This window comes from Oncorhynchus kisutch, unplaced genomic scaffold (assembly GCF_002021735.2).
Source record: "Oncorhynchus kisutch isolate 150728-3 unplaced genomic scaffold, Okis_V2 scaffold711, whole genome shotgun sequence".
NCBI classification, from domain to species: Eukaryota; Metazoa; Chordata; class Actinopteri; order Salmoniformes; family Salmonidae; genus Oncorhynchus; species Oncorhynchus kisutch.
Genome location: NW_022262656.1, coordinates 65,422 through 90,046, shown reverse-complemented (window position 1 = coordinate 90,046; position 24,625 = coordinate 65,422). Strand labels below are relative to the sequence as shown.

The window sequence follows — 24,625 nt, the reverse complement described above, 5'->3', positions numbered from 1 at the left end:
TTGTATCCAGTTCTAGTATCATCTAGAAACTGATAGTTTGTCTCCAGTTCTAGAAACTGATAGTTTGTATCCAGTTCTAGTATCATCTAGAAACTGATTCTAGTACATTCTTATGTAACTATTCCCCAGGTCGTTGCTGCAAATGAGAACATGTTCTCAGTCAACTTACCTGGTAAAATAACGGATAAATAAAAAAATAAAAAAATCCGCTTGTTGTCTTCTTTCTTCTCTTCTTTCCTGGAAGAATGATGACATCACATTCCCTTGTTTCCTCTCCCTCCTTTCTATCCTCTTCTGTCCTTCTTTCTCTCAGGCTGGGCGACGCCTCCCATGTTCCAGGCTCTGCCCCTACAGTCCCCAGTGTCGGGCCAGGTCCAGTCAGATAAGGGTGGCCCAAAGTCAACAGCCAATGGTGAGAGGGTGTGGTTTGTGAGGCTTGATGTCGTTGGCTCAGCAGTGTTGGGTTTAGTTTTAGCTTTCAAATGTGCCTTACAGTACCAATTCAGTACCTGTGTGTGTGTGTGTGTGTGTGTTTGTCTAGTTCCTAAAGCTGCGTCGCGGGACATGTCTGCATGGTTCAACCTGTTTGCTGATCTGGACCCCCTCTCTAACCCTGACACCATCGGACGCTCTGATGATGAGATCCTCAATGCCTGAGGGGGGTGTGTGTAGTTACTGTATACTTTGTAATGTTTGTAATATTCTATATTGATGATTGAGGAGGATTTGACTGAGATTCATCTTCTATACAGGATATGTACTGTAAGTGGGGTGGGCTTAACCTTAGAGATATAATATAGAACCTAACACCTGATTGGTTGGCCCAACAACCTATCACCAGACCGGGCTCTACCAGTGACATGGTCTATAGTACTAATTATAAAGCGGGTAGTTTGGGTCCTGAATTCTGATTGGCTGAAACAGCATTCCAGTGTTGTGTATATCAGACAATATACCACAACTCATAGTTTCCTGTTCCGTTTATGTTGGTGAGCAGTTTAGAATAGCAATACTGGGTTGGTGGTATATGGCCAGTATAGCACTGCTAAGGGCTGTATCCTGGACCTCTGCTTCGCGTCGTGCCAACAGCCCTTATGCGGGGTATATTGGCCATATATCATTAAACACTTGGACCCAGAGACCCAGAACATGGACACAGAGACCCAGAACATGGACCCAGAGACACAGAGACCCAGAACATGGACCCAGAGACACAGAGACCCAGAACATGGACCCAGAGACCCAGAACATGGACCTAGAGAACCAGAACATGGACCCAGAGAACCAGAACATGGACACATGGACCCAGAACTAAATCGTGCAGATGTGAGTTAACTGAGATGATGTCTAAGATGGTCTAATCATGTAAACTGCAGCATCTGGTTCTTGTCTCCACTACAAGAACTGGATTTGATACATCTCCCCATCTCCCCGTACAGCCCTTTTAGCAGGTAGGATTTATACTGTACTGTAGTCACATAGATCACCTAGGAAACAGCTTGTTCTTCCTCACTGAAGCTCATATCACTGATTCTGTTTTCATGATACAGGAACTCTAGAAGCTTTTCTCTGGAATGCGTTTGATGATTGTTTATCTTCTGAATCCCCATGAGCGAAAGCAGAAGCAGATAGCTCTGATCTTTTCATGAGAAGAATGGGAATATTGTGCAGACGTAAGTCTCACGATGCAGTTTTTATTACTTTACAGGGCATTCAGAAAGTATTCAGCCTTCACTTTAATCCACATTTTGTTAAATTATAGCCTTATTCTAAAATGGATTAAATCGTTTTTTCCCCCTCATTAATCTACACACAATACCATTTATAATGACAAAGCAAAATAGCTTTTTAGAAATGTTTGCAAATGTATTACAAAAACCCCCAGGAAATATCACACATTCATAAGTATTCAGACCCTTTAGTCAGTAATTTGAAGAAGCACCTTTGGTAGTGATTACAGCCTTGAGTTGTCTTGGGTATGATGCTACAAACTTGGTACACCTGTATTTGGGGAGTTTCTCCCATTCTTCTCTGCAGATCCTTTCAATCTCTGTCAGGTTGGATGGGGAGGCCTCTCCAGAGATGTTCGATCAGGTTCAAGTCCGGGCTCTTGCTGGACAACTCCTGCGTTGTCTTGGCTGCGTTTTTAGGGTTGTTGTCCTGTTGGAAGGTGAAACTTCGCCCCAGTCTGAGGTCCTAAGCGCTCTGGAACAGGTTTTCATCAAGGATCTCATTGTACGTTGCTCCGTTCATCTTTCTCTCGATCCTGACTAGTCTCCCAGTCTCTGCCACTGAAAAACATCCCCACAGCATGATGCTGCCACCACCATGCTTCACTGTAGGGATGGTATTGGCCAGGTGATGAGCAGGGCCAGGTTTCCTCTAGACGTGACGCTTGGCATTCTGGCCAAAGAGTTCAATCTTGGTTTCATCAGACCAGACAATCTTGTTTCTCATGGTCTGAGGGTCCTTTAGGTGCCTTTTGGCAAACTCCAAGCGGACTGTCATGTGCCTTTTACTGAGGAGTGGCTTCCGTCTGGACACTTTACCATAAAGGCCTGATTGGTGGAGTGCTGCAGAGATGGTTGTCATTCTGGAAGGTTCTCCCATCTCCACAGAGGAACTCGAGCTCTGTCAGCTTGACCATCGGGTTCTTGGTCACCACCCTGACCAAGACCCTCCTTCTCCAATTACTCAGTTTGGCCGGGGCGAGACTCATAGCAAACGGTCTGAATACTTATATAAATAAGGTATTTCTGTTTCTTATTTTTAATGAATGTGAGAACATTTAGAAAATCTGTTTCCGCTTTGTCATTACGGGGTATTGTGTAGATTGATAAGGAAAAAATGAATTTAAACTATTTTAGAATAAGGCTGTAACGTAACAAAATGTGGAAAAAGTCAAGGGGTCTGAATACTTTCCAAATAAGCATACATACAGACAAGAATGTATATCAATCACAAATGCTTTATTTTATTCAACTATGCCTTTTATTTCACTTAAAGGATGTGTAACGTCATAGGATGAATGCAACGGAATGTCACAGGATGAAATGGTTATCAACAGACATGTTGAAGAAACTTTATTAAACTGTTATTTGAGATGTTTTTCCATTTGTGCGTTTCTTTAAAAGTATTTATTTGTCATCAAGTTGAGTATTTCATTACCAACTCACCTCCCATCCTTTCCAGTCTACCCTGTCATCAAGTTGAGTATTTCATTACCAACTCACCTCCCATCCTTTCCAGTCTACCCTGTCATCAAGTTGAGTATTTCATTACCAACTCACCTCCCATCCTTTCCAGTCTACCCTGTCATCAAGTTGAGTATTTCATTACCAACTCACCTCCCATCCTTTCCAGTCTACCCTGTCATCAAGTTGAGTATTTCATTACCAACTCACCTCCCATCCTTTCCAGTCTACCCTGTCATCAAGTTGAGTATTTCATTACCAACTCACCTCCCATCCTTTCCAGTCTACCCTGTCATCAAGTTGAGTATTTCATTACCAACTCACCTCCCATCCTTTCCAGTCTACCCTGTCATCAAGTTGAGTATTTCATTACCAACTCACCTCCCATCCTTTCCAGTCTACCCTGTCATCAAGTTGAGTATTTCATTACCAACTCACCTCCCATCCTTTCCAGTCTACCCTGTCATCAAGTTGAGTATTTCATTACCAACTCACCTCCCATCCTTTCCAGTCTACCCTGTCATCAAGTTGAGTATTTCATTACCAACTCACCTCCCATCCTTTCCAGTCTACCCTGTCATCAAGTTGAGTATTTCATTACCAACTCACCTCCCATCCTTTCCAGTCTACCCTGTCATCAAGTTGAGTATTTCATTACCAACTCACCTCCCATCCTTTCCAGTCTACCCTGTCATCAAGTTGAGTATTTCATTACCAACTCACCTCCCATCCTTTCCAGTCTACCCTGTCATCAAGTTGAGTATTTCATTACCAACTCACCTCCCATCCTTTCCAGTCTACCCTGTCATCAAGTTGAGTATTTCATTACCAACTCACCTCCCATCCTTTCCAGTCTACCCTGTCATCAAGTTGAGTATTTCATTACCAACTCACCTCCCATCCTTTCCAGTCTACCCTGTCATCAAGTTGAGTATTTCATTACCAACTCACCTCCCATCCTTTCCAGTCTACCCTGTCATCAAGTTGAGTATTTCATTACCAACTCACCTCCCATCCTTTCCAGTCTACCCTGTCATCAAGTTGAGTATTTCATTACCAACTCACCTCCCATCCTTTCCAGTCTACCCTGTCATCAAGTTGAGTATTTCATTACCAACTCACCTCCCATCCTTTCCAGTCTACCCTGTCATCAAGTTGAGTATTTCATTACCAACTCACCTCCCATCCTTTCCAGTCTACCCTGTCATCAAGTTGAGTATTTCATTACCAACTCACCTCCCATCCTTTCCAGTCTACCCTGTCATCAAGTTGAGTATTTCATTACCAACTCACCTCCCATCCTTTCCAGTCTACCCTGTCATCAAGTTGAGTATTTCATTACCAACTCACCTCCCATCCTTTCCAGTCTACCCTGTCATCAAGTTGAGTATTTCATTACCAACTCACCTCCCATCCTTTCCAGTCTACCCTGTCATCAAGTTGAGTATTTCATTACCAACTCACCTCCCATCCTTTCCAGTCTACCCTGTCATCAAGTTGAGTATTTCATTACCAACTCACCTCCCATCCTTTCCAGTCTACCCTGTCATCAAGTTGAGTATTTCATTACCAACTCACCTCCCATCCTTTCCAGTCTACCCTGTCATCAAGTTGAATATTTCATTACCAACTCACCTCCCATCCTTTCCAGTCTACCCTGTCATCAAGTTGAGTATTTCATTACCAACTCACCTCCCATCCTTTCCAGTCTACCCTGTCATCAAGTTGAGTATTTCATTACCAACTCACCTCCCATCCTTTCCAGTCTACCCTGTCATCAAGTTGAGTATTTCATTACCAACTCACCTCCCATCCTTTCCAGTCTACCCTGTCATCAAGTTGAGTATTTCATTACCAACTCACCTCCCATCCTTTCCAGTCTACCCTGTCATCAAGTTGAGTATTTCATTACCAACTCACCTCCCATCCTTTCCAGTCTACCCTGTCATCAAGTTGAGTATTTCATTACCAACTCACCTCCCATCCTTTCCAGTCTACCCTGGTGGACATCTCTGCCAATACATTTGAAGGTCGATTTTGGGCAAAAGCGCAAAAATGTCTTTAAACGGTAAAACTGATCAATGCACCATCATACCAGGTCATTTATTGCTTTTAACGAAATGGCAAAATAAGATATTTGGCTACAGAAGTGCCATTTCTTTCTGATCTCCAAAAACAAATCCTGTGAAATGATGTCAACACATACTGGAGGAGTTACAGACTAGATACAGTGGCTAGCTTAGCTAACAAACTGGCTACAGTGGCTAGCTTAGCTAATGAACTAGCTGCAGTTAAAGTCGAAGTTTACATACACTTAGGTTGGAATCATTAAAACTCGTTTTTCAACCACTCCACAAATGTCTTGTTAACAAACCAGAGTTTTGGCAAGTCAGTTAGGACATCTACTTTGTGCATGACAGAAGTCATTTTTCCAACAATTGTTTACAGACAGTTTCTATCACTTATTCACTGTATCACAATTCCAGTGGGTCTGAAGTTTATATACACTAAGTTGACTGTGCCTTTAAAAAGCTTGGAAACTCCAGAAAATTATGTCATGGATTTAGAAGCTTCTGATAGGCTAATTGACATAATTTGAGTCAATTTGAAGTGTACCTGTGGATGTATTTCAAGGCCTACCTTCAAACTCAGTGCCTCTGCTTGACATCATGGGAAAATCAAAAGGAATCAGCCAAGACCTCAGACAAAGAATTGTAGACCTCCACAAGTCTGGTTCATCCTTGGGAGCAATTTCCAAATGCCTGAAGGTACCATGTTCATCTATACAAACAATAGTACACAAGTATAAACACCATGAGACCACGCAGCCATCATACCGCTCAGGAAGGAGACACGTTCTGTCTCCTAGAGATGAGGGTACCTTGGTGCGAAAAGTGCAAATCAATCCCAGAACAACAGCAAAGGACCTTGTGAAGATGCTGGAGGAAACAGTTACAAAAGTATCTATATCCACAGTAAAACGAGTCCTATATCGACATAACCTGAAAGGCCGCTCAGCAATGAAGAAGCCACTGCACATGGGGACAAAGATCGTACTTTTTGGAGAAATGTCCTATGGTCTGATGAAACAAAAATAGAACTCTTTGGCCATAATGACCATCATTATGTTTGGTGGAAAAAGGGGGTACTTGCAAGCCGAAGAACACCATCCCAACCGTGAAGCACAGGGTTGGCAGCATCATGCTGTGGGGGTGCTTTGCTGCAGGAGGGACTGGAGGGACTGGTGCACTTCACAAAATAATTAAAGTTATGTAGACATATTGAAGCAAGATCTCAAGACATCAGTCAGGAAGTTAAAGCTTGGTCGCAAATGGGTCTTCCAAATGGACAATGACCTCAAGCATACTTCCAAAGTTGTGGCAATATGGCTTTAGGACAACAAAGTCAAGGTATTGGAGTGGCCATCACACAGCCCTGACCTCAATCCTATAGAAAATTTGTGGGCATAACTGAAAAAGTGTGTGTGAGCAAGGAGGCCTACAAACCGGACTCTGTTACACCAGCTCTGTCAGGAGGAATGGGCCAATTATTCACTTGTGGAATTCACTTGTGGAAGGCTACCCAAAACTTTTGCCCAAGTTAAACCATTTAAAGGAAATGCTACCAAATACTAATTGAGTGTATGTGAACTTCTGACCCCCTGGGAATGTGATAAATAAAAGCTGAAAGAAGTAATTCTCTACTATTATTCTGACATTTCACATTCTTAAAATAAAGTGGTGATCCTAACTGACCTAAAACAGGGAATTTGTAGTAGAATTAAATGTCAGGAATTGTGAAAAACTGAGTTTATATGTATTTGTCTAAGGTGTATGTAAACTTCCGATTCAACTGTACGTTGGTCATGTGCACACCTGACTAGAATGACACTGATGTACCACCAAAGGCCACAGCCCGTTTATGTTTGAAAATTGGGAAAGATGCGGATTTGCACTGTTTTTCGTGTCCAAAGTTGACCTATAACAGGAAACCTCATCTCTACTGCTACAGGTTGTAAAACATGATCAAATATCATCTCCAATATTAAAATCTACTTTGACAGAAGAGCTCTTCATTTCTCTGTTGAGTGGACAGTACTGGTAGTTTAGAAGTCTGTACAGTTATGTAGAACGCTTAGAGCCCTGACCGGGATCAATTCTGAGCTCTGGTAATAACCACCAAAAACGCCTCCCCTCCCTAAGGGCTCTATTCAATCTGTATGGCTGAAGTTCAACTTTACCACCTGATAGAAATGTAAAGGCAATGTTCCTGTGTTAGCGGAGACTGCATTCACGGTAAACGCTGCATATGTCAGCTCAATGGGAAATTACCTTTACATTTCTATCACACGGTCTGTAACACTTCAGCCATCCAGATTAAATCGAACCCTAAGTAAGTTACGCTAACCCCCTAACCAACCTTAAATGACCCCTAACCCCCTAACCAACCTTAAATGACCCCTAACTCTCTAACCAACCTTAAATGACCCCCTAACCAACCTTAAATGACCCCTAACCCCCTAACCCACCTTAAATGACCCCTAGCCCCCTAACCCACCTTAAATGACCCCCTAACCCCCCAATCAACCTTAAATTGACCCGTAACCAACCTTAAATGACCCCTAACCAACCTTAAATTACCCCCTAATCAACCTTAAATTGACCCGTAACCAACCTTAAATTACCCCCTAACCAACCTTAAATGTCCCCTAAACCCCCAACCAACTGTAAATTACCTCTAACCAACCTTCAATGACCCCTAACCCCATAACCACCCTTAAATTACCCCTAACCACCCTTAAATGACCACTAACCAACCTAGTAATAATGTTATATTATTACTATTTGCCTAAAATACAAACACAGTGCCTCATTATCTCCAGATCCAATACATTTCAGACACTTCCCCATGACAGGCACAGTAAAGTAACAATGCCTCTTCAACTGCAGGAGGCTGAAGAAATTTGAATTGGCACCTAAAACCCTCACATACTTTTACAGATGCACAATTGAGAGCATCATGTCGGGCTGTATCATCGCCTGGTACGGCAACTGCACCGCCCACAACCGCAAGTCTCTCCAGAGGGTGGTGCGGTTTGCCAAACGCATCACCGGGGGCAAACTACCTGCCCTCCAGGACACCTACAGCACCCAATGTCACAGGAAGGCCAACAACCATCCGTGGGAGGAAAGGGGAGGGATAGAGAGAGGAAGGAAAGAGGGATGGAGGAAGGGAGGAAAGGGGAGGGAGAAAAGGAGGAAAAAAAGAGGGATGATGGAGGAAGGAGGAAAGGGTAGGAAGAGAGGGAGGAAAGGGTAGGGAGGGATGGATGGATGGAGGAAGGGAGGGAGGAAAGGAGGGAGGGAATGAGAGAGAGAGAGGGGAGGCAGACGAAGCAGAACACTGGACAGGCACCATGAGACAGGTCTTCAGGCACATTATTGTTTTTCTTTCATCCCGCCCATCTTAGTTTTGCTACAATATCTGAGCCCAGATCACCACGGAAACCACACAACCTGGATCACCATGGAAACCACACAGCTTCACACTGGAAGACATCTTAATTCAAGATACATAATAATGATTTGAAAATGTGGAGAGGTTTCATGGTTTAATGCGATGAAAATAGAAAGTGTCTCCTGTATCCTCTCGGTACATAGGATCAGTGGAACGTTGGGACCAGGTAGGACCAGTGGGTGGAGTTAGAATGAGCAGGTAGAACCAGGGGACAGTTATGACCAGGGGAGTTAGCATGTCGAAGGCGTCTCGATCAGCAGGGTATTATGTTCATTATGTTTATCTGACTGTGATGTTATTCAGCAGTCTGTCCTCCGGGGCAGAAGTGTGGTGCTCTAGCTCTCTGGTTCCTCCAGGTGTCTGGGCAGGCAGGGTTGCTGGTGGACCGTGCCCCAGGATACCCCTAGGGAAGGGGACAGGCTACGGAGGCCCACCCCACCTAGAGGCATCATGGAGGGGGACAGACTGCGCAGGCCAACCCCACCCAGAGGCACCAAGCTGGGGGACAGGCTGCGGAGGCCAACCCCTGATCTGAAGCTGAGCTCCGGGGCGGGCAACAGGGGCTTCAGGATGCTGACCAGGCAGAAGGCTGAGCCACTCTTAGGGATGAAGTTCACCTTGTTACGGTCCGGACACAGGAAGGGAGGAATCTCCTGGAGGGGTCTGGGACTGTAACACAAACACACACACATTGTCATTCAACACTAATATATGACACCGATTATTTATGGTATTTACTTAGAGTGCCCTTTTCCTATACAAGAGGAGTAATACCAGTTTGGCCACAAAAGGCTGTACCTGTTCTGAGTTAGCTTCTACTAAGGTGGGCTCGCGCTAGTTTTAATGTTCTGAGTTATCTTCTACTATGGTGGGCTTGGTGGGCTCGTGCTAGTTTTAATGTTCTGAGTTAGCTTCTACTAAGGTGGGCTTGGTGGGCTCGCGCTAGTTTTAATGTTCTGAGTTAGCTTCTACTATGGTGGGCTTGGTGGGCTCACGCTAGTTTTAATGTTCTGAGTTAGCTTCTACTAAGGTGGGCTCGCGCTAGTTTTAATGTTCTGAGTTATCTTCTACTATGGTGGGCTTGGTGGGCTCGCGCTAGTTTTAATGTTCTGAGTTAGCTTCTACTAAGGTGGGCTCGCGCTAGTTTTAATGTTCTGAGTTATCTTCTACTATGGTGGGCTTGGTGGGCTCGAGCTAGTTTTAATGTTCTGAGTTAGCTTCTACTATGGTGGGCTTGGTGGGCTCGTGCTAGTTTTAATGTTCTGAGTTAGCTTCTACTATGGTGGGCTTGGTGGGCTCGCGCTAGTTTTAATGTTCTGAGTTAGCTTCTACTATGGTGGGCTTGGTGGGCTCGCGCTAGTTTTAATGTTCTGAGTTAGCTTCTACTATGGTGGGCTTGGTGGGCTCGCGCTAGTTTTAATGTTCTGAGTTAGCTTCTACTAAGGTGGGCTCGCGCTAGTTTTAATGTTCTGAGTTATCTTCTACTATGGTGGGCTTGGTGGGCTCGTGCTAGTTTTAATGTTCTGAGGTAGCTTCTACTATGGTGGGCTCACGCTAGTTTTAATGTTCTGAGTTAGCTTCTACTAAGGTGGGCTCGCGCTAGTTTTAATGTTCTGAGTTAGCTTCTACTATGGTGGGCTTGGTGGGCTCACGCTAGTTTTAATGTTCTGAGTTAGCTTCTACTAAGGTGGGCTCGCGCTAGTTTTAATGTTCTGAGTTATCTTCTACTATGGTGGGCTTGGTGGGCTCGTGCTAGTTTTAATGTTCTGAGGTAGCTTCTACTATGGTGGGCTCACGCTAGTTTTAATGTTCTGAGTTAGCTTCTACTAAGGTGGGCTCGCGCTAGTTTTAATGTTCTGAGTTAGCTTCTACTATGGTGGGCTTGGTGGGCTCGCGCTAGTTTTAATGTTCTGAGTTAGCTTCTACTATGGTGGGCTCGCGCTAGTTTTAATGTTCTGAGTTAGCTTCTACCAAGGTGGGCTTGGTGGGCTCGCGCTAGTTTTAATGTTCTGAGTTAGCTTCTACTATGGTGGGCTTGGTGGGCTCGCGCTAGTTTTAATGTTCTGAGTTAGCTTCTACTAAGGTGGGCTCGCGCTAGTTTTAATGTTCTGAGTTAGCTTCTACTATGGTGGGCTCACGCTAGTTTTAATGTTCTGAGGTAGCTTCTACTATGGTGGGCTCACGCTAGTTTTAATGTTCTGAGTTAGCTTCTACTAAGGTGGGCTCGCGCTAGTTTTAATGTTCTGAGTTAGCTTCTACTATGGTGGGCTTGGTGGGCTCGCGCTAGTTTTAATGTTCTGAGTTAGCTTCTACTATGGTGGGCTCGTGCTAGTTTTAATGTTCTGAGTTAGCTTCTACCAAGGTGGGCTTGGTGGGCTCGCGCTAGTTTTAATGTTCTGAGTTAGCTTCTACTATGGTGGGCTTGGTGGGCTCGCGCTAGTTTTAATGTTCTGAGTGGGCTCACGCGATGGCAGTTAAAATAACCAAGTACTCCAGAAGAATGAAGCAGCTCAATTAAATTCATTTGAAATCATTATTTCTGGAGGTAAGAAAATGGCCAATAAGCATACTAGAGAGAGTAGCATTTCCGGAATGTGGTTATATACTGTAACATCAGAGTGGGGTTATATACTGTAACATCAGAGTGGGGTTATATACTGTAACATCAGAGTGGGGTTATGTACTGTAACATCAGAGTGGGGTTATGTACTGTAACATCAGAGTGGGGTTATATACTGTAACATCAGAGTGGGGTTATATACTGTAACATCAGAGTGGGGTTATGTACTGTAACATCAGAGTGGGGTTATGTACTGTAACATCAGAGTGGGGTTATATACTGTAACATCAGAGTGGGGTTATGTACTGTAACATCAGAGTGGGGTTATGTACTGTAACATCAGAGTGGGGTTATGTACTGTAACATCAGAGTGGGGTTATATACTGTAACATCAGAGTGGGGTTATGTACTGTAACATCAGAGTGGGGTTATGTACTGTAACATCAGAGTGGGGTTATATACTGTAACATCAGAGTGGGGTTATATACTGTAACATCAGAGTGGGGTTATGTACTGTAACATCAGAGTGGGGTTATATACTGTAACATCAGAGTGGGGTTATATACTGTAACATCAGAGTGGGGTTATGTACTGTAACATCAGAGTGGGGTTATATACTGTAACATCAGAGTGGGGTTATATACTGTAACATCAGAGTGGGGTTATATACTGTAACATCAGAGTGGGGTTATGTACTGTAACATCAGAGTGGGGTTATATACTGTAACATCAGAGTGGGGTTATATACTGTAACATCAGAGTGGGGTTATATACTGTAACATCAGAGTGGGGTTATATACTGTAACATCAGAGTGGGGTTATGTACTGTAACATCAGAGTGGGGTTATGTACTGTAACATCAGAGTGGGGTTATATACTGTAACATCAGAGTGGGGTTATATACTGTAACATCAGAGTGGGGTTATATACTGTAACATCAGAGTGGGGTTATGTACTGTAACATCAGAGTGGGGTTATATACTGTAACATCAGAGTGGGGTTATATACTGTAACATCAGAGTGGGGTTATATACTGTAACATCAGAGTGGGGTTATATACTGTAACATCAGAGTGGGGTTATATACTGTAACATCAGAGTGGGGTTATATGTTGTACCGCACGGCAAGTGGTACCAGAGCGCCAAGTCTAGGTCCAAGAGGCTTCTTAGCTTCTACCCCCAAGCCATAAGACTCCTGAATAGCTAATCAAATGGCTACCCAGACTATTTGCATTGTCCCCCCCACCCCCTCTTTTACACTGCTGCTACTCTCTGTTTATTATCTATGCATAGTCACTTTAACTCTTCCTACATGTACATATTACCTAATCACCTCGACTTACCATGTACCTCTGCACATTGACTCTGTACCGGTACCCCCTGTATTAAGCTTCCACATTGACTCTGTACCAGTACCCCCTGTATATAGCCTCCACATTGACTCTGTACCGGTACCCCCTGTATATAGCCTCCACATTGACTCTGAACCGGTTCCCCCTGTATATAGCCTCCACATTGACTCTGTACCGGTACCCCTGTATATAGCCTGGGATGGAACTTGGGTTGGGACAGGACTTGGGATGGAACTTGGGTTGGGACGGGACTTGGGATGGGACTTGGGTTGGGATGGGACTTGGGTTGGGACTTGAGACGGGACGGGACTTGAGATGGGACTGGCGGCAGAACAGCTGCTTCATGAAAACTCAAAATAATGTTAGCTACTACAGTAGCTATCTAGCTAGCATTTGTTTGAAGCATAAGGCCAAAGATAATTTGATTCAGCATTGTTCGTGCAGCACTAGGTAGGTAGGTAGCTGGGCTCGGTTTCCCAAAAGCATCTTAAGACTAAGTTCATGGTTAGAACCTTCGTGAAGGAGCATTGTTACATCTCAAAGCTGTTTCCCAAAACCATTGTTGCTGATGTTGCACTTGAAAACGCTTGTTATTTACCGACTGCATCAGACCACTCGTAGAACAGCTGCGTCATTAGATGCTCCCCCTACGCATCACTTTATATACAGAGGATCTCAGCTAAACAAGTTAATCTGTCTCTCTGTGACCCCCAATCACTTCGGTACAAAGTTGACTACAAATACAAAGCTGCCAATGTCTTTGCAATTGAACATGCAAATAAATAGATGCTTCAAATGAAAACCGACTGTAGTGAATAAGGGGTTAGGGTTGGGGCTAACCCTCCAAGGGGTTGGGGTTAACCCTCCAAGGGGTTGGGGCTAACCCTCCAAGGGGTTAGGGTTGGGGCTAACCCTCCAAGGGGTTGGGGCTAACCCTCCAAGGGGTTGGGGTTAACCCTCCAAGGGGTGGGGTTAACCCTCCAAGGGGTTAGGGTTGGGGCTAACCCTCCAAGGGGTTGGGGTTAACCCTCCAAGGGGTTAGGGTTGGGGCTAACCCTCCAAGGAGTTAGGGTTAGGGTTAACCCTCCAAGGGGTTAGGGTTGGGGCTAACCCTCCAAGGGGTTAGGGTTGGGGCTAACCCTCCAAGGGGTTAGGGTTGGGGCTAACCCTCCAAGGGGTTAGGGTTGGTGTTAACCCTTCAAGGGGTTAGGGTTGGGGCTAACCCTCCAAGGGGTTAGGGTTAATACTCCAAGGGGTTAGGGTTGGGGCTAACTCTCCAAGGGGTTAGGGTTGGGGTTAACCCTCCAAGGGGTTAGGGTTGGGGCTAACCCTCCAAGGGGTTAGGGTTGGGGCTAACCCTCCAAGGGGTTAGGGTTGGGGCTAACCCTCCAAGGGGTTAGGGTTGGTGTTAACCCTCCAAGGGGGTGGGGTTGGGGTTAACCCTCCAAGGGGTTAGGGTTGGGGCTAACCCTCCAAGGGGTTAGGGTTAATACTCCAAGGGGTTAGGGTTGGGGCTAACTCTCCAAGGGGTTAGGGTTGGGGTTAACCCTCCAAGGGGTTAGGGTTGGGGCTAACCCTCCAAGGGGTTAGGGTTAACACTCCAAGGGGTTAGGGTTGGGGCTAACCCTCCAAGGGGTTAGGGTTAACACTCCAAGGGGTTAGGGTTGGCGTTAACCCTCCAAGGGGTTAGGGTTGGGGCTAACCCTCCAAGTGGTTAGGGTTGGGGCTAACCCTCCAAGGGGTTAGGTTGGGGTTAACCCTCCAAGGGGTTAGGGTTGGGGTTAACCCTCCAATGGGTTAGGGTTGGGGTTAACCCTCCAATGGGTTAGGGTTGGGGTTAACCCTCCAAGGGGTTAGGGTTGGGGTTAACCCTCCAAGGGGTTAGGGTTGGGGTTGGGGCTAACCCTCCAAGGGGTTGGGGTTGGGGTTAACCCTCCAAGGGGTTAGGGTTAACACTCCAACGGGTTAGGGTTGGGGTTAACCCTCCAAGGGGTTGGGGTTAACCCTCCAAGGGGTTAGGGTTGGGGTTAACCCTCCAAGGGGTTAGGGTTGGGGTTAACCCTCCAAGGGGTTAGGGTTGGGACTAACCCTCCAAGGGGTTAGGGTTGGGGTTAACCTTCCAAGGGGTTAGGGTTGGGGTTAACCCTCCAAGGGGTAGGGTTAACTCTCCAAGGGGTTAGGGTTGGGGCTAACTCTCCAAGGGGTTGGGGTTAACCCTCCAAGGTGTTAGGGTTGAGTGTTGCAGTCATTTCAGTTGCTGTAGTAGCTGACGTGTATAGTGTTGAGTTGTCCGCAGACATAGAAACTCTGTCTTTACTCAAAGTCAGTGGCATGTCGTTAGTAAAAAATTTAAAAAGCAAGGGGCCTAAACAGCTACCCTGGGGAATTCCTGATTCTAACTGGATTATATTTGAGAGGCTTCCATTGAAGAACATCCTCTGTGTTCTGTTAGACAAGTAACTCTGTATCCACATTATAGCAGGGGGGGTGAAGCCATAACATCCTCTGTGTTCTGTTAGACAAGTAACTCTTTATCCACATTATAGCAGGGGGTAAAGCCATAACATCCTCTGTGTTCTGTTAGACAGGTAACTCTTTATCCACATTATATCAGGGGGTAAAGCCATAACATCCTCTGTGTTCTGTTAGACAAGTAACTCTTTATCCACATTATAGCAGGGGGGGTAAAGCCATAACACCCTCTGTGTTCTGTTAGATAAGTAACTCTTTATCCACATTATAGCAGGGGGTGTAAAGCCATAACACCCTCTGTGTTCTGTTAGACAAGTAACTCTTTATCCACATTATAGCAGGGGGTGTAAAGCCATAACATCCTCTGTGTTCTGTTAGACAAGTAACTCTTTATCCACATTATAGCAGGGGGGGTAAAGCCATAACACCCTCTGTGTTCTGTTAGACAAGTAACTCTTTATCCACATTATAGCAGGGGGTGTAAAGCCATAACATCCTCTGTGTTCTGTTAGACAAGTAACTCTTTATCCACATTATAGCAGGGGGGGTAAAGCCATAACATCCTCTGTGTTCTGTTAGACAAGTAACTCTTTATCCACATTATAGCAGGGGGGGTGAAGCCATAACACCCTCTGTGTTCTGTTAGATAAGTAACTCTTTATCCACATTATAGCAGGGGGTAAAGCCATAACACCCTCTGTGTTCTGTTAGACAAGTAACTCTTTATCCACATTATAGCAGGGGGTAAAGCCATAACACCCTCTGTGTTCTGTTAGACAGGTAACTCTTTATCCACATTATAGCAGGGGGTAAAGCCATAACACCCTCTGTGTTCTGTTAGACAAGTAACTCTTTATCCACATTATAGCAGGGGGTGTAAAGCCATAACACCCTCTGTGTTCTGTTAGACAAGTAACTCTTTATCCACATTATAGCAGGGGGGGTAAAGCCATAACACCCTCTGTGTTCTGTTAGACAAGTAACTCTTTATCCACATTATAGCAGGGGGTAAAGCCATAACATCCTCTGTGTTCTGTTAGACAGGTAACTCTTTATCCACATTATAGCAGGGGGTGAAGCCATAACATCCTCTGTGTTCTGTTAGACAGGTAACTCTTTATCCACATTATAGCAGGGGGTAAAGCCATAACATCCTCTGTGTTCTGTTAGACAGGTAACTCTTTATCCACATTATAGCAGGGGGGGTAAAGCCATAACATCCTCTGTGTTCTGTTAGACAGGTAACTCTTTATCCACATTATAGCAGGGGGTGTAAAGCCATAACATCCTCTGTGTTCTGTTAGACAAGTAACTCTTTATCCACATTATAGCAGGGGGTAAAGCCATAACATCCTCTGTGTTCTGTTAGACAGGTAACTCTTTATCCACATTATATCAGGGGGGGTGAAGCCATAACACCCTCTGTGTTCTGTTAGACAGGTAACTCTTTATCCACATTATAGCAGGGGGTGTAAAGCCATAACACCCTCTGTGTTCTGTTAGACAAGTAACTCTTTATCCACATTATAGCAGGGGGTAAAGCCATAACACCCTCTGTGTTCTGTTAGACAGGTAACTCTTTATCCACATTATAGCAGGGGGTGTAAAGCCATAACATCCTCTGTGTTCTGTTAGACAAGTAACTCTTTATCCACATTATAGCAGGGGGTGAAGCCATAACATCCTCTGTGTTCTGTTAGACAAGTAACTCTTTATCCACATTATAGCAGGGGGGGTAAAGCCATAACACCCTCTGTGTTCTGTTAGACAGGTAACTCTTTATCCACATTATAGCAGGGGGTGAAGCCATAACATCCTCTGTGTTCTGTTAGACAAGTAACTCTTTATCCACATTATAGCAGGGGGGGTGAAGCCATAACATCCTCTGTGTTCTGTTAGACAGGTAACTCTTTATCCACATTATAGCAGGGGGTGAAGCCATAACACCCTCTGTGTTCTGTTAGACAGGTAACTCTTTATCCACATTATAGCAGGGGGTAAAGCCATAACATCCTCTGTGTTCTGTTAGACAAGTAACTCTTTATCCACATTATAGCAGGGGGTGTAAAGCCATAACATCCTCTGTGTTCTGTTAGACAGGTAACTCTTTATCCACATTATAGCAGGGGGGGTAAAGCCATAACATCCTCTGTGTTCTGTTAGACAAGTAACTCTTTATCCACATTATAGCAGGGGGTGTAAAGCCATAACATCCTCTGTGTTCTGTTAGACAGGTAACTCTTTATCCACATTATAGCAGGGGGTGAAGCCATAACATCCTCTGTGTTCTGTTAGACAAGTAACTCTTTATCCACATTATAGCAGGGGGTAAAGCCATAACATCCTCTGTGTTCTGTTAGACAGGTAACTCTTTATCCACATTATAGCAGGGGGTGAAGCCATAACATCCTCTGTGTTCTGTTAGACAGGTAACTCTTTATCCACATTATAGCAGGGGGTGTAAAGCCATAACACCCTCTGTGTTCTGTTAGACAAGTAACTCTTTATCCACATTATAGCAGGGGGGGTAAAGCCATAACATCCTCTGTGTTCTGTTAGACAGGTAACTCTTTATCCACATTATATCAGGGGGGGTGAAGCCATAACACCCTCTGTGTTCTGTTAGACAGGTAACTCTTTATCCACATTATAGCAGGGGGTGTAAAGCCATAACACCCTCTGTGTTCTGTTAGACAAGTAACTCTTTATCCACATTATAGCAGGGGGTAAAGCCATAACACCCTCTGTGTTCTGTTAGACAGGTAACTCTTTATCCACATTATAGCAGGGGGTAAAGCCATAACATCCTCTGTGTTCTGTTAGACAGGTAACTCTTTATCCACATTATAGCAGGGGGGGTGAAGCCATAACATCCTCTGTGTTCTGTTAGACAGGTAACTCTTTATCCACATTATAGCAGGGGGGGTGAAGCCATAACATCCTCTGTGTTCTGTTAGACAAGTAACTCTTTATCCACATTATAGCAGGGGGGGTGAAGCCATAACACCCTCTGTGTTCTGTTAGACAGGTAACTCTTTATCCACATTATAGCAGGGGGTGAAGCCATAACACCCTCTGTGTTCTGTTAGACAAGTAACTCTTTATCCACATTATAGCAGGGGGGGTGAAGCCATAACATCCTCTGTGTTCTGTTAGACAGGTAACTCTTTATCCACATTATAGCAGGGGGGGTGAAGCCATAACATCCTCTGTGTTCTGTTAGACAGGTAACTCTTTATCCACATTATAGCAGGGGGGGTGAAGCCATAACATCCTCTGTGTTCTGTTAGACAAGTAACTCTTTATCCACATTATAGCAGGGGGGGTGAAGCCATAACACCCTCTGTGTTCTGTTAGACAGGTAACTCTTTATCCACATTATAGCAGGGGGTGAAGCCATAACATCCTCTGTGTTCTGTTAGACAGGTAACTCTTTATCCACATTATAGCAGGGGGGGTGAAGCCATAACACCCTCTGTGTTCTGTTAGACAGGTAACTCTTTATCCACATTATAGCAGGGGGGGGTGAAGCCATAACATCCTCTGTGTTCTGTTAGACAGGTAACTCTTTATCCACATTATAGCAGGGGGGGGTGAAGCCATAACATCCTCTGTGTTCTGTTAGACAAGTAACTCTTTATCCACATTATAGCAGGGGGTAAAGCCATAACACCCTCTGTGTTCTGTTAGACAGGTAACTCTTTATCCACATTATAGCAGGGGGTGAAGCCATAACATCCTCTGTGTTCTGTTAGACAAGTAACTCTTTATCCACATTATAGCAGGGGGTAAAGCCATAACATCCTCTGTGTTCTGTTAGACAAGTAACTCTTTATCCACATTATAGCAGGGGGGGGTAAAGCCATAACATCCTCTGTGTTCTGTTAGACAGGTAACTCTTTATCCACATTATAGCAGGGGGTGTAAAGCCATAACACCCTCTGTGTTCTGTTAGACAAGTAACTCTTTATCCACATTATAGCAGGGGGGGTGAAGCCATAACATCCTCTGTGTTCTGTTAGACAAGTAACTCTTTATCCACATTATAGCAGGGGGTGTAAAGCCATAACACCCTCTGTGTTCTGTTAGACAAGTAACTCTTTATCCACATTATAGCAGGGGGTGAAGCCATAACACAGGTTTTTCCAGCAGCAGACTATGATCAATAATGTTAAAAGCTGCACTGAAGTCTAACAAGACAGTCCCCACAATCATTTTATCATCAACTTCTCTCAGCCAATCCTCAGTAATTTGTGTAAGTGCTGTGCTTGTAAGTGCTTGTTGACATTTAGGGTCAGGGTTTAGGGTGTACTCTCACAGCCCTCAGGACGTTTAGGGTCAGGGGTTAGGGTTAGAGGTTAAGGTGTACTCTCACAGCCCTCAGGACGTATAGGGTCAGGGGTTAGGGTTAGAGGTTAAGGTGTACTCTCACAGCCCTCAGGACGTATAGGGTCAGGGGTTAGGGGTTAAGGTGTACTCTCACAGCCCTCAGGACGTTTAGGGTCAGGGGTTAGGTTTAGAGGTTAAGGTGTACTCTCACAGCCCTCAGGACGTTTAGGGTCAGGGGTTAGGGTTAGAGGTTAAGGTTAGGCTGTACTCACAGTGACTCCTCAAAGACCTTGACCTTCTCACAGCCCTCCGGCGGCTCCCTCTTGAACATGTAGCTGTTGTTGGGCTTCGGAGACGCTGCATACTTCGGGAGAGGTGAGCAGGGACCCAGTTCTGAGGGACAGACAGACGGAGAGAGAGAGAGAGAGAGAGCAGGTCAGTCACAATATTCAGGGTGAGGGGGGGACAAAGCTATGGAAATGTGTATGTGTACCTTTCTCCTCTGCGGTGTAGGGGCTGCCTCCTCCCATATCGTTGAGGATGGTAAGGTAGGAGGGAGAGATGGAGTCGGGCCGGCTGCTGCTGTTGCTATGCTTACCGCCACCGAGGCCCCCTCCTGAGGGGGTCTGTGTGTCAATGCTTCGGGTGGAGCTGCTGCGCTGGGGGGGGAGGGGTGGGGGGGCACGGTGCCCGTCTGGGACATCTTGGGGCTGAACCCAAAGCACACATAAATAACAACAGTTGATTTGTGTGTGTGTGTGTGTGTGTGTGTGTGTGTGTGTGTGTGTGTGTGTGTGTGTTAACAAGAACAAGGACTCACAATAATAACCTCATCTCGTAGTTGTGGTGTGTCACGGATGATGATGCGTTCAATCTCCTGGTTGAGACCCTCCACACTGTTCCTGAAGCGAGGCGCCGTCGACTTGGGGACGGGGATCAGGATGGTCTTATTGGGCATCTGGGCCTTACATACAGACAGGGGAAAGGTTAGTGGTAGAGTTAGGGTTAACCTTTAGGATGGGGGTTAGGGTTAACCCTTAGAGATGAGGGTTAGGGTTAACCCTTAGAGATGGGGGTTAGGGTTAAACCTTAGAGATGGGGTTAGGGTTAACCCTTAGGGATGGGGTTAGGGTTAACCCTTAGAGATGGGGTTAGGGTTAACCCTTAGAGATGGGGTTAGGGTTAACCCTTAGAGATGGGGTTAGGGTTAACCCTTAGAGATGGGGGTTAGGGTTAACCCTTAGAGATGGGGGTTGGGGTTAACCCTTAGGGATGGGGTTAGGGTTAACCTCTAGAGATTGGGTTAGGGATAACCCTTAGATATGGGGGTTAGGGTTAACCCTTAGAGATGGGGTTAGGGTTAACCCTTCGAGATGGGGTTAGGGTTAACCCTTCGAGATGGGGGTTAGGGTTAACCCTTAGGGATGGGGGTTAGGGTTAACCCTTAGGGATGGGGGTTAGGGTTAACCCTTAGAGATGGGGGATAGGGTTAACCCTTAGAGATGGGGGATAGGGTTAACCCTTAGAGATTGGGTTAGGGTTAACCCTTAGAGATGGGGTTAGGGTTAACCCTTAGAGATGGGGTTAGGGTTAACCCTTAGAGATGGGGTTAGGGTTAACCCTTAGAGATGGGGGTTAGGGTTAACCCTTAGGGATGGGGTTAGGGTTAACCCTTAGGGATGGGGTTAGGGTTAAACCTTAGAGATGGGGTTAGGGTTAACCCTTAGGGATGGGGTTAGGGTTAACCCTTAGGGATGGGGTTAGGGTTAACCCTTAGGGATGGGGTTAGGGTTAACCCTTAGAGATGGGGTTAGGGTTAACCCTTAGTGATGGGGTTAGGGTTAGGGTACTCTCTGTAACTAAAGGTTAGGGTTAGGGTACTCTCTGTAACTAAAGTATAGGGTACTCTCTGTAACCTAAGGTTAGGGTTACGGTACTCTCTATAACTAAAGGTTAGGGTACTCTCTGTAACTAAAGTATAGGGTACTCTCTGTAACCTAAGGTTAGGGTTAGGGTACTCTCTATAACTAAAGGTTAGGGTTACGGTACTCTCTATAACTAAAGGTTAGGGTTAGGGTACTCTCTATAACTAAAGGTTAGGGTACTCTCTGTAACTAAAGGTTAGGGTACTCTCTGTAACTAAAGGTTAGGGTACTCTCTGTAACTAAAGGTTAGGGTACTCTCTATAACTAAAGGTTAGGGTTAGGGTACTCTCTGTAACTAAAGTATAGGGTACTCTCTGTAACCTAAGGTTAGGGTTACGGTACTCTCTATAACTAAAGGTTAGGGTTAGGGTACTCTCTATAACTAAAGGTTAGGGTACTCTCTGTAACTAAAGTATAGGGTACTCTCTGTAACCTAAGGTTAGGGTTAGGGTACTCTCTATAACTAAAGGTTAGGGTTACGGTACTCTCTATAACTAAAGGTTAGGGTTAGGGTACTCTCTATAACTAAAGGTTAGGGTACTCTCTGTAACTAAAGGTTAGGGTACTCTCTGTAACTAAAGGTTAGGGTACTCTCTGTAACTAAAGGTTAGGGTACTCTCTATAACTAAAGGTTAGGGTACTCTCTGTAACTAAATGTTAGGGTACTCTCAGTAAACTAAAGGTTAGGGTACTCTTTGTAACTAAGGGTTAGGGTACTCTCTGTAACTAAAGGTTAGGTTATTCTCTATAACTAAAGGTTAGGGTACCCTCTGTAACTAAAGGTTTGGGTTAGGGTACTGTCTGTAACTAAAGGTTAAGCTTAGGGTACTCTGTAACTAAGTGTTAGGGTACTCTCTGTAACTAAAGGTTAGGGTACTCTCAATAACTAAAGGTTAGGGTTAGGGTACTCTCTGTAACTAAATGTTAGGGTTAGGGTACTCTCTGTAACTAAAGGTTAGGGTACTCTCTATAACTAAAGGTTAGGGTTAGGGTACTCTCTAACTAAGGGTTAGGGTACTCTGTAACTAAGTGTTAGGGTACTCTCTGTAACTAAAGGTTAGGGTACTCTGTAACTAAAGGTTAGGGTTAGGGTACCCTCTGTAACTAAAGGTTAGGGTTATGGTACTCTCTGTAACTAAAGGTTAGGGTTAGGGTACTCTGTAACTAAAGGTTAGGGTACTCTCAATAACTAAAGGTTAGGGTACTCTCTGTAACTAAAGGTTAGGGTACTCTCTGTAACTAAAGGTTAGGGTAGTCTCTATAACTAAAAGTTAAGGTACTCTCTGTAACTAAAGGTTAGGGTACACTCTGTAACTAAAGGTTAGGGTACTCTCTGTAACTAAAGGTTAGGGTACTCTCTATAACTAAAGGTTAGGGTTAGGGTACTCTCTATAACTAAAGGTTAGGGTACTCTCTGTAACTAAAGGTTAGGGTACTCTCTGTAACTAAAGGTTAGGGTACTCTCTGTAACTAAAGGTTAGGGTACTCTCTATAACTAAAGGTTAGGGTTAGGGTACTCTCTGTAACTAAAGTATAGGGTACTCTCTGTAACCTAAGGTTAGGGTTACGGTACTCTCTATAACTAAAGGTTAGGGTTAGGGTACTCTCTATAACTAAAGGTTAGGGTACTCTCTGTAACTAAAGTATAGGGTACTCTCTGTAACCTAAGGTTAGGGTTAGGGTACTCTCTATAACTAAAGGTTAGGGTTACGGTACTCTCTATAACTAAAGGTTAGGGTTAGGGTACTCTCTATAACTAAAGGTTAGGGTACTCTCTGTAACTAAAGGTTAGGGTACTCTCTGTAACTAAAGGTTAGGGTACTCTCTGTAACTAAAGGTTAGGGTACTCTCTATAACTAAAGGTTAGGGTACTCTCTGTAACTAAATGTTAGGGTACTCTCAGTAAACTAAAGGTTAGGGTACTCTTTGTAACTAAGGGTTAGGGTACTCTCTGTAACTAAAGGTTAGGTTATTCTCTATAACTAAAGGTTAGGGTACCCTCTGTAACTAAAGGTTTGGGTTAGGGTACTGTCTGTAACTAAAGGTTAAGCTTAGGGTACTCTGTAACTAAGTGTTAGGGTACTCTCTGTAACTAAAGGTTAGGGTACTCTCAATAACTAAAGGTTAGGGTTAGGGTACTCTCTGTAACTAAATGTTAGGGTTAGGGTACTCTCTGTAACTAAAGGTTAGGGTACTCTCTATAACTAAAGGTTAGGGTTAGGGTACTCTCTAACTAAGGGTTAGGGTACTCTGTAACTAAGTGTTAGGGTACTCTCTGTAACTAAAGGTTAGGGTACTCTGTAACTAAAGGTTAGGGTTAGGGTACCCTCTGTAACTAAAGGTTAGGGTTATGGTACTCTCTGTAACTAAAGGTTAGGGTTAGGGTACTCTGTAACTAAAGGTTAGGGTACTCTCAATAACTAAAGGTTAGGGTACTCTCTGTAACTAAAGGTTAGGGTACTCTCTGTAACTAAAGGTTAGGGTAGTCTCTATAACTAAAAGTTAAGGTACTCTCTGTAACTAAAGGTTAGGGTACACTCTGTAACTAAAGGTTAGGGTACTCTCTATAACTAAAGGTTAGGGTACTCTCTGTAACTAAAGGTTAGGGTACTCTCTGTAACTAAAGGTTAGGGTACTCTCTGTAACTAAAGGTTAGGGTACTCTCTATAACTAAAGGTTAGGGTTAGGGTACTCTCTGTAACTAAAGTATAGGGTACTCTCTGTAACCTAAGGTTAGGGTTACGGTACTCTCTATAACTAAAGGTTAGGGTACTCTCTGTAACTAAAGTATAGGGTACTCTCTGTAACCTAAGGTTAGGGTTAGGGTACTCTCTATAACTAAAGGTTAGGGTTACGGTACTCTCTATAACTAAAGGTTAGGGTTAGGGTACTCTCTATAACTAAAGGTTAGGGTACTCTCTGTAACTAAAGGTTAGGGTACTCTCTGTAACTAAAGGTTAGGGTACTCTCTGTAACTAAAGGTTAGGGTACTCTCTATAACTAAAGGTTAGGGTACTCTCTGTAACTAAAGTATAGGGTACTCTCTGTAACCTAAGGTTAGGGTTAGGGTACTCTCTATAACTAAAGGTTAGGGTTACGGTACTCTCTATAACTAAAGGTTAGGGTTAGGGTACTCTCTATAACTAAAGGTTAGGGTACTCTCTGTAACTAAAGGTTAGGGTACTCTCTGTAACTAAAGGTTAGGGTACTCTCTGTAACTAAAGGTTAGGCTTAGGGTACTCTGTAACTAAGTGTTAGGGTACTCTCTGTAACTAAA

General features: G+C 44.4%; 2 protein-coding genes across 8 annotated transcripts in view; one reads left to right on the top strand and one right to left on the bottom strand.

Moving 5' to 3' along the window:
- The window catches only part of ical1 (islet cell autoantigen 1-like), a 90,313-nt gene extending 87,205 nt beyond the window's left edge, over positions 1-3,108 (top strand). For all 6 annotated transcript variants that reach the window (XM_031815945.1, XM_031815947.1, XM_031815946.1 and 3 more), the window contains 2 exons: positions 314-412; positions 542-3,108. In XM_031815945.1, the coding sequence (XP_031671805.1) occupies positions 314-412; positions 542-657 (215 nt within the window). In that variant the 3' untranslated portion in view covers positions 658-3,108. The remainder of the gene's footprint in view (positions 1-313; positions 413-541) is intronic.
- Positions 3,109-8,791: 5,683 nt separating this feature from the next.
- LOC109886468 (protein FAM117B-like) overlaps positions 8,792-24,625 on the bottom strand; it is a 44,304-nt gene continuing 28,470 nt past the window's right edge. The window contains exons 5-8 of one of the 2 annotated variants that reach the window (XM_031815951.1): positions 20,253-20,387; positions 19,917-20,133; positions 19,696-19,816; positions 8,792-9,380 (exon numbers count right to left, since the gene is read on the bottom strand). In XM_031815951.1, the coding sequence (XP_031671811.1) occupies positions 9,047-9,380; positions 19,696-19,816; positions 19,917-20,133; positions 20,253-20,387 (807 nt within the window). In that variant the 3' untranslated portion in view covers positions 8,792-9,046. Of the gene's footprint in view, positions 9,381-19,695; positions 19,817-19,916; positions 20,134-20,243; positions 20,388-24,625 lie in introns of both variants that reach the window. The other variant, XM_031815950.1, reaches the window with a different exon arrangement.